At 51.6% G+C, this 10,568-nt stretch overlaps 1 protein-coding gene across 1 annotated transcript; it reads left to right on the top strand.

Moving 5' to 3' along the window:
- Positions 1-8,221: 8,221 nt before the first annotated feature.
- LOC144719207 (protein LRATD2-like) lies at positions 8,222-9,308 on the top strand. The gene has a single exon (XM_078595099.1). The coding sequence runs from the start codon at positions 8,229-8,231 to the stop codon at positions 9,195-9,197; it is 969 nt and encodes a 322-aa protein (XP_078451225.1). The 5' UTR covers positions 8,222-8,228; the 3' UTR covers positions 9,198-9,308.
- The last annotated feature ends 1,260 nt before the right edge of the window (positions 9,309-10,568 follow it).

Here is a 10,568-nt window from a genome sequence, read left to right as displayed (position 1 = left end):
GGTACTGGCAAAGGAGGTCCCATTATGTAGACACCTCTCATATTCTAAATTAGAAAGTCCTCCTCTGATCTCTTCTCCTCATCACCTATCGTAGCATTGATAGTGTCGTGTGTTTTGCCCTCACTTTTACATTAATCTATTCGTACATTTTGTTTGCTTCTCCACCCTCAAGTATTATTATTGGGCGCATGCATTGGCATTACCTTTCATTTTTAGTGATTTTACAGCCTTAATGTGAACTGGGAAACTCTCTATGAAGTACTCTTGAATCCTCAAACTCCCGGAGAGACGAAAAATTCCACTTCGTAATTACTGTCACATTTTCCTCTACAGTAGAAAAGGCTGCAACTGTAAATGTATTATCTTCTCTCACTTCCTCCTCAACCTCACCGAGTCCAGTAATGCCCCATCAGTCTCGTACAGTCTCGTCGATGCTATCGAATGTGCAGGCGGTCCAACTGCACAAGGGGTGCAGGGGACAGAGTGACACAGCCACGAGATTCGGGCAATTTGAAACAATGCGATTAGCAAATCGCAAAGGCTGCGATGTTTTGCGATTTGAAAAATCCGATTACTTTATTATTGAAATTGTTTTATTTTTGTAATTATTATAACTTTATCTATTTAACTTAACAATTGTTCTATGTTTGATTGTTCTATTTCCATTAAATAATTTTAATAAATACATCTTGGAAGCAATTCATATCTTTTAAGTTCTCATCCTTGCATTAGAATAGCAGTTCATATTTTGATGGTATCATGTGGTAATGCTCCATCCCATGTTTTAAATCTATTACACAGTGAATAGTGAACTGAAGCTTGACTTTTAAAAAAAGTAATCGCAAATCAAATCGCAATATCTGTCAGAAAAATCGCAATTCGATATTTCCCCCAAATCGTTCAGCCCTACACCAGACTCCAAAGAAGGGTGAGGGGGAGAGGGTGGAGGATTGGACGGATGAGGCGGGGGGGGATGTCCCATTTCATTCCTTGCACCAGGAATCATGCCAGCTACAGAATTCAACGTCAACACAGTTGAGTTGATTGATACAGCACTCACCGATTCACTCCAGCAGCTCGCTCACGGATGATCGGTCACCTCCGTATCACCCTTTGATCACTACTATCATGTGTCATTGTTCCCATGGACTTTACTCAGTCATTCTTACTCCCGTGTTGACGACTCGATTTAACCAGGCCGACTTGTGCGGTCTCATACACAGTGTGTGCTAACCACCGTAGCTCAAAACAACACACTCGCCCACCCACCCACCGCAATGCAGATCACCCCACTTCCATTTCGCCTTCTTCCCTCGCTATCATCGTCAAACTTCCCAAGTTGTTACAATAAAAAAAACTCGCACACACCGTCGTATTAACAAAAATGCATTCTACTCTGCTGGCCCAAAATAGTTTTTTTTTTTTCCCACGACAGGGTGTCTTTGTTTATACACAAGCGCACCTTTCTAAAAAGAGATATATATATACACACGCGCGCACCCTTGGGCGTGAACACGAGTCCATACATAGCAGTGCACGTATGCGTGATCGCGTGTGAATACGTGACACTTATAACGGCCTCACGTGCGTGACGAGAGACGCGCACGCAGCACCTGGCCCACGATGCCCTTTCGGTGCGTCGAGGCAAGCCGAGCTCGTCGCGGTCGAGGCAGGCGAGGAATACATCCTTGCTGTAATCCTGCCCAACAGGTTGAGCAACTACGACGAACCTGCACTCGCCGCAATGGCGGTAATGACCCCACCGCGATTGGTTCGCAAGCTACAGGAATTTGACTGCTTTGTTGGTTAAGTATATTCATTTTAAAAATATATATAGTTTGGATAAGAGATAGGCTATTACAGGTCAAGTGGACGATAGCCCAACACCGAGGATACGGATCGTAACAGAATACTGCACCTGATTAGAAGACGCACCCACAAGTTAGACGCACCTCTAACTTTGTGCACTTTGTCAATAAAGAAAAAACTAAGATGAATCCCTGCAGTCACGAAAGCTTTAAATCGAAATTTCATATTATCTCTCTGACACGCAACATGTACACACACGCTTAGCAGACTGTAAGACGCATCCCCAACTTTTGATTAAATCTACTTTGGCACCCCCTATTAGCACGGTTGGCTACGTATGGCGCGAAAGAAGTTCAGCATGCGTGTGTACAAGGGGAAACAACGTGCGTCGTATAATCCGATAAATAGGATCGGTCCTACGAGGTGAGGTCCTCATTTCCCCTGTTCTACCCCCACTGAAACCAGCCGTGATATTACTCACCGAGCGGGGGGGGGGGGATGTTTGTGACATCTGTGGCTCAATGTTGGGGGTTTGTCAATTGTGATTTTTACACGGCAATCATCGCCCCGTGCTGGCAGTCGAATTGCCCAACTGCAGGGCGTTGCTGGACCACCTTGTGCCCCAGAGGGACATGTTGCCTAAAGGGAGTCCCCTAGGCTTAACAAAAAACGCTGCCTCTGAGAATTTTCCTTACGTTATTGTACGTTGAACTTCTTTCGCGCCGTACGTAGCCGACAGTGCTAATCGGATGTACGGGGCGACACATATTATTGGAGTGATATAAACGCATTCGTGATATTAATTGTGTTAATATTTTGTAAGAAAAAATGTGTATCCGGTACTTTTAAAGTATATACATTTGTATGCAAATGTTATCACCAAATCGTCAGATTCATGAGCCTGGATGGGTCACCACCATGCATGAACGAGGTGTTGGTGGCTGCTTTGTATAATTCCACACGCAATTCGATGCGTACAATTGAATAATCAATGTTAATCACTGGCGAATCGATGTACATACAGTAGTGTATCGCTCAACCCTTCATGTATATTCGACGAATGTGGTATCAGAAATATAGTTTTTTCTACAATTAAGGACGCCACTAACCTAGTTTCCAAAAATAATTGTTATTAAATCACATGGCTTTAGGTGTCTTCAAGCATCATGTATTTGCAGTGCAATGATAATGATGACCTACAGCCACGTGTCAACCGGTGGCACAGCTGGCAGAGTGAGAGGCCCGCATAATCCAAAGGTTTCGGAGTTCAGATCCTGGTGGGGTAGGGGGGGGGATGACTCAGCCCATCATTATCCCTCACTCCGGAGGGGGGGGGGTCTATGAAATGAGCAACTGTGGTTGTCCTGGTAACGGCAACTGTGGTTGTCCCTGTGCCGAGACGTGTCCCCGCCATGAGAGCGTGGAAATGTCACGTGTAATTGTAAACGAGCTCCTCCTGAACGCTTATTAGAGTTTGCACTTTACATTGCGTGAATCCGACGGAGTCCCGTGAGAATCGTGACTGCGTGTTAGAAAGGTCGCCCATTCTGTCGCCCGGCGCGAAAGATGAAACAATGGGCACAATAAAAAAATGTTTTATCCCACCGGCTCTGTCCACCGAGCACGATAATTGGGGGAGCGCACCACTGTCGATCGACAGGTAGGGCTTGCTGGGATGAAGTGTGGGTAACTCCCACCGCTTCCTGAGCGTTTGGCCAGAGTGGAAGAGTAGGCCAAAGATACCCTCGATAGGGGCTCTCTACAGCGCCCTCTAGTGGAGGCCCTTCGACAAACGGTGGCGTGAGCAAGCCATTGCAGGGCTGCACCTTTACCTTTAACCCCACTTAGGTAATGTTTGGTCCGATGCCTATCTTAAGAACGATTCCCGTGTGGCACGAAATCGATATTTGTAACTTTCCTGAAGTCCGCATTCAAGAATGAACTATTTTGAAACACAGCGGTGAAGTCTAGCGGCAGCAGTGGCCGCGCAAAGTCAACGCACACCACGCATGTTCCCGCCCTCTGCCAATCCACTGCTGGATGAAGGCATCCCCACGCCGTGTCGCCCATGGGGGAGGGGGTGGGGGGAGGGCTTGACCAACTTCACCACGCTCTGTGGAAGGGGGGAGTGGGCGAGCCAAGGACCGGTGCAGGTATCACTCGCCACTGATGTGGCCTGCAGCCAGCGTTGACCGATGGTTTCCGGATTCTGCACTGCCCCACGGCGAGCCCAGACGACAGAGAGTGCACTGATCTATACTAAAGCATCGACTCGTGTACGCGTCCCTCAACATAAAATAATCTCCACAACGACGCAAATTATTGTTTCATTATTATAGTCATGGCTCTCTGCGTTTTCTTCCGGAAAGCTGCTGGGTTTGGCATGGAACAGGGGGGGCTATGGGGTGTAAGCCACGACCACGAGAACAAATGATAGCTATTCACAATTCATCTTCTTGGTTCTTTCGGTAAAGTCACGTAGAAGGCAAATAATAAAATAATACAAATAAAACATAATAAAATAATATAATGTAATAAAATAATTATATTATATATATATATATATTATTTCCCTTCTACGTCACTTTACCGAAAGAACCAAGAAGATGAATCCCTGCAGTCACGAAAGCTTTAAATCGAAATAAAACTATTCACAATTGTCCAAATATTATTGTACACCTATATTGCTCTAATATCATTCACAGGTGTATCAATGGAACTGCACGACTTCAATAAGGCGAGATGTCCGTGGGTGGCGTGCCAAAAATAACTCCCGGAATAGCATTCCCGGAATGACGCACCGATGGCTACAAAGTGACGAATCGATGCGCTCGCTATTCCACACCGAACGCGGAGAAAGCCACGGCACGCGAGTGAGTCACCCGTAAGCCGTGACATCGTTCACTCGGCCGCTTTGCTGTAATCGCGACAACGGGCGAAGCCGAAATTACACGGGACGGGCACGCGCAAGTGTGTGCAGTGTGACAGAGAGGCCGGGCTTAACCGCATCGCACAACACGATATCGATTACCCGGCGACGAGCAGCACCGGTGACGAGTGCTACCTAAACAGGTCCTGGTAGCCCCCCAACCACCACCATCACCCCCCACCACTTCGCCAAAACACCCCGAAGTGGTGAAATATGGTCAAACGTCACCCGACAACCCGCACGGCGTGGGGGGGGGGGGGCGGGGATGTGGTGGGGGGGGGGGGCCTCATCCAGCAGTGGACTGACAAAAAGGCCATGGTACAATCCCAGATGACGGACGCATAATGCATTTTGTGCACGCTGTTAGTGTTGTGATAAAGCAATTACAAGACATAGCCTTGAGGTTGCCTTTGTGCCTGAGTCACATACAAATGCGATTAGCATCGTCAGACAACGAATCTTCAGCTAAACCATGAAAACAAATGTATAAAGGACCATTCTGATGTCCAGTATTCACACGTGGAGGGCTCGACATTTGACGCTAATAACGTGGCCTTCCAAAAAAAAATCGGCCAGAATGCGCCTGTCTGCATACCTCGCAGAGCCAAGCGTGGGCCTTGAACCTGGTCAGCGCCTGGATGGGGAGGCTGCCACACGAGAATGAATAGAGCACAGGGCGTTGTTAGACGTGGGGTTTGCGAGGTGGCACACGAGATTTCGCAGGAGGAAAGTTTCAAGTTTCATTTATTAGGTGTAGCCCTGTGAGCCATTCGGCTCTTGAATCGGGTGCAACCGCAACAAAAAAAACATGAACAAGAAAACATCTTAAGGTGACCATGTGCTCTTAAGGTGCCACCCATCCACTCATACGGGCGGTGGGCTTTCACCACACTCAATGTTCGACACTCAATGGTATTGGCCAAACAATCCAAATGCAGGACCCTGCTGAATTATTTTTTTTTCCTTGAGATTAAGTGTGGCCTTCGCGGGTTTATGGTTGGCGTATATTAAATTCTGAAATAATGTTCAGTCTTTTGTCAATCCGTTGCTGGATGAACACACTCCCCGTGCCGTGTCGGTCACGGGGGGCCTCTTTGAGCATACTTCACCGCGCTCGTGAATGTGGGTTGGTGAAGGCTAGGAGCATTAAAAAAACAATGGATTTTGCAGCACTGCTGCTCTCTGTTTAGATAACACATGTTCCATGCGTGGTGATGGCCCATTGATGTCCTATCCAGGCTCTGCTCTGTTAGGCCCACCGAGATCTGACGTCACCATCAGATGCATTCCGGGAGATCTGATCACAAGCGTTGTTATTATTATGTTCATGGCAACAGCACTGTACGTTCCGTATTACATATGGGGAAGACAACAACGTGTGTCCTACACATAGACCATCAATATATGATTGCGGAATTTTCACCACTGGCTCAGGGCTGTAAACAAGGAGATGAGTACGTACCACCGCAACGCTCATTTGAGCAAAACATAATATTAACATTGTTGAAGTCACTGTTACGAATGGACCCCACTGCCTGCGTTTTCATTAAGTTATTATCACTATTGAATAACAAATTCGCTTCACCTCTACATACATCAAATCTCTGGGACACTTTTTGGCAGGATCAATGTGTCTATGTTGGTGTTTGTAAATCTTAACACCTCCTGTATTCTTGTCGGAAAGGGTAAAGCCTACCTTTTGTTTGCATCATCTTGATACTGGCATAAAAAAGAGATGTAACTGCCCGACCCCAGCTATGAATGCTTTGATATTTGAATTGCCTTTGTGCTGTTGACCTTTCGGCGTTCTTTGGTCTAACGCCGGTGAGAAAAAGTCATAAAGGAATCTGTCTCTGGTGTAGGCAGATGAGTTTAAAGGTATTTAACCACACGCATGTGCGGTTAATGCAGACTTTGTGACGGGTGTCTATTTGGCGTAGGAACATCTTAACACCTCCTGTATTCTTGGCGGAGAGGATAAAGCCTATACATTTATTTTCATCATCTTCTCCAGCAATCGTATCGGTCACCCGGAAAATATTCGCGTGAGTCCCGTCTTACACCCAAAGGTCCCTTTCACTTGGCAACTATGGTACATGGGGGGAGTCGGTGTTGCCAGAAAGTGGTCAGTGGGTGAGGGTTTGTGGAAGTGATCGTGGGGGGAAGGAAATTGTAGTGGTTACCACACTGTGCTACGTATGCGGCAAACCGAATTAGATTCCCGTTCACAGCCAACACCAGTGACGATTATGATGGATTATCTGAACCAGTCCTGGGCATCCTCTAGGTCGACTCAACCTAAAATAAGTACTTGGTGTATGGTGTGTAAACATCGCCACTGGGGAAACAAAGGCGGTCGGGCGTGGTGTTGGCCACCCACCCCCTCGTGTGCCGTGCCGGCCTTCATAGGTGCTCGCTAACAGCACTTGCCCCAAAGTCTGTTAAGGCTACACGAGGGATCTTTGTCTTGGGTGAGTGGGTGAATGGATGTCAATTGAGGTGGCGATGGTAGGGGTAGGTGTGTGTGTGTGTGGTGAGTGAAAGCGTGGATGTGAATTGAGGTGGTGGTGGTGGTAGTTGTGTGTGTGCGGTGAGTGAGGGAGAGAGTGATTGAGTAGATGGGAACGCGGGTGGTGAGTGTAGGTGTGTGTGTGTGCTGAGTGGGTGAATGGACGTGACCAAAAAGTGGTTACGGGGGAAGGGAGTAGGTAGGTGTATGTGTGTGTGGTGTGAGTGGGTGTGAGAGGAGGCTGTGGTGGTTGATGGTGGCGAGGGAAGAAGGAGGAGGAGAGGGGGGGTGGTGCCATGGAGGCGTGGCTCTCCGCAGCCCCTCCACGCGACACCGCGCGCCGAGGCACAAACGCGCTGCCCGGCGCGATGGCAACAAGTGTCATCGCCGTCAGCAGACGTGCGAGCAAGAGGCGCGCTCTCCATCGGAGAGGTCTTGAGGGCGCTGATGGAGGGCCTGGGGGTGGGTGTCATGGAAAGGATGCTGCGGCAGCTGCAGCAACTTTGATGAGCAGCAGATTGAAGTCGCGTGCGGCGCGACTCGGGAGTCGGCGTGGGCACGCGCTCCTCGTCGCCACCTACGAGCGCGTTGCGTGAACCTCCACCCACCACCACCACCCTCCCACCCACACCTCTCCAGGCGCGGTGTTGGTAACTTGTAACCGATCGCGGCGCGCGGACCGCGTCCGATTTGCGGCTCGACCTCGGCGTTTTAAATCGTGACCGCAAACGGGCAAAGGCTCGCGCGGCGTTCGCGCGCGATCGCCATCGCAGCGCCAAATTGTCAATGGTTCCCGCCGCGATGGGCGAACGAGCGAGGGACACTCTGCCCTAGACCGTGAACGGATCCATCACGTACTCGACAGTACTAACCACTGCACTCTCAAGAAGTAGGGGCCGTGGTGGTGGTGGTGGTAGAGGGGTTAAGTAGGTTGCGGGAGGGGGTCGGAGGAGGTGGGGGGTGGGTGGCTTCACAATTTTAATGGGAAACCAAATCGACCGCCTCGCTCACCACCGCTACGACGAGGTCCCGCTAAGCGACCCCTCTTACCCGGACAGCGAAAACGGCTCCGCGTGCGTCGACTCCGACACGAACACCGCCTCGTCGCTCGACGTCCGCCAGCTCCACAACGGCGACGAGGAGGAGGAGGAGGTGACGAGCGAAACGCGAGCGCATGCGGAGGCTTCATCCCTGGCGCGCGCCTACGACTACGAGGAGCACGTCCTGCGCGAGGAGCTGCATTTCGCCGCCTACTGCGCGGGCGAGTGCATCTTCCGCAACGCGTCCTCCTCCTGCTCCGCCGCCGCCGCAGCAGCCGCTCCCTCGCCCTTCCTGACGCCCGCGCGTCTCCTCGAGGCCAGCGTGGCCGGAGACCTGCTCGAGTTCACCGCGCCGGGCGGCGGCGGCGGCGGCAGCAGCTGCACGCACTGGGCGGTGAGCACGGGTGACGGTCGCGCCGTCTACCTGCACCACGGCGAGGTTCGCAGCGACCCCGTGGCCGTGCTGAGCGCCGGGCGGAGGGGTCGCGTCGTGAGCGACTGGTACCGCTTCAAGGCGCAGTCGGCCGAGACGGTGGTGCGCAGGGCGCTGGACCAGGTGCTGCTGCAGCAGCAACAGCAGCAGCAGCAGGAGGCGGTGATGGTGAACGGCGGCGGAGGAGGCGGCGACGACGATGAAGGGCGGCAGCAGGCGCACGGTGCGTCGTGGAGGAACTCGGAGTGCTTCGCGGCGTGGTGCAGGTACGGCAAGAGGCAGTTCAAGTCCGGGCTGGAGCTGCGCATCGGGAAGACCCCGTACCTGCTCAAGACGCACCTGGGCGACGGCGTGGCGACCACGCAGAGCTTCCAGTGTCTCGAGGACCTCATCGTTGAGAGGTGGCGCCTCGAGAGGATCGGGCGAAGCTCGCTCCTCCTTGACTCGGGGTTCGCCCAAACGTGCTGCGGACTGTAGCAAGATTCAGGTGTGGTCACGTGGAGGGGTCACCTGGAGGGGTCACCTGGAGGGGTCACCTGGAGGGGTCACTTGGTGTGGTCACCTGGAGGGGTCACCTGGAGGGGTAACTTAGAGGGGTCACCTGAAGGGGTCACTTGGAGGGGTTACCTGGAGGGGTCACCTGGAGGGGTCACCTGGAGGGGGTCACTTGGAGGGGTCACCTGGAGGGGTCACTTGGAGGGGGTCACTTAGAGGGGTCACCTGGAGGGGGTCACCTGGGCCTGACCTGGACCTCCTGCTGCGACCGCTGAATGTGTTCACTGCGCCACGAACCTGGCACGACTTGCGTTCGATCACCCGCCACGGATGACATCGGTGGCCTGAAACGGCTCTGCACCCCCCCACCTTCTCCACACCATCACTCCTAGGTCGACTCAGCCTTAAACGAGTACCCTAGTGCGGTGTGTAAACGTCGGCATTGTGGAGACGTGCTGCCTGGTGTGTCTCTGGCCGCATCCACCTCAAGAATCGGTGTTCGCTGACAGCGCTTGTTGTTGGCCCTATGGTCTACGAAACAAATCGGAACGCGTTGAATGTGGAAAAAAAATGCGTGTTCTACAAGTTCGAGTGTGTTCTGTTTAACCAGGTGGACACTCAAGAGACTAAGATGACTCTGGTGTTCAAGAGTGGCATCAGCCTGCCGGTTGGGGGTCACGATTGCTGTGCGTCACCCCTCTGTCAGCGTAAACCTTTGTGCGTGCCGGTGTGTTTATACTTGCGTTGTAGATATAAATAGACTGCACATTGTTTGTGTGTGTGACTACATGACTGCATACGGCCGTGTGGGGGGAGCCGTCGTGTTACGGTTAGCGGCGCTGCGCTACGAACCCGGCCACCCGAGTTCGATTCCCGCTCACGGCCAACAAGCAGCGACGATTATCTGAAGCGGTCCTGGGCCTCCGCTAGGTAGACTCAAATGATCACCTGGTGGCGATGTGTAAACATCTTCCCTGGTGGCGATGCGTAAATATCGCCACCAGGGAGACAAAGGTGGCCGGGCGTGGTGGTGGCCATCCAGCACCCCCGCTCCTCCTCGTGTGCCGTGCCGGCCTTCATGAGGTGCTCGCTAACAGCGACTTGCCGCAAACGCCTGTTAAGGCTAAACGGGGGATCTTTGTCTTTGTGCAAGCAAGTACTGTATGCGGTAATATGTGTAAGGGTTGTGTGTGTGTGTGCGGCACGCACGTGCGTATGTGTAAGTGTATTTAAGGCTGTGTACGTGTGTGTGTGTGTGCACGTGGTTGTATGCGCGCGTGGGTGTTTCGATTTTGGCAAACTTTATTAAGGGATGTGGGTGTGTGTGTATTGAAGGGTGTGTGTGTATATTGG

This window comes from Lampetra planeri, chromosome 5 (genome assembly GCF_965212315.1).
Source record: "Lampetra planeri chromosome 5, kcLamPlan1.2.h2, whole genome shotgun sequence".
In the NCBI taxonomy this organism is placed as follows: Eukaryota; Metazoa; Chordata; class Hyperoartia; order Petromyzontiformes; family Petromyzontidae; genus Lampetra; species Lampetra planeri.
Note: the sequence above shows the minus strand (reverse complement) of the source record. Positions and strands in the feature narration are given on the sequence as shown.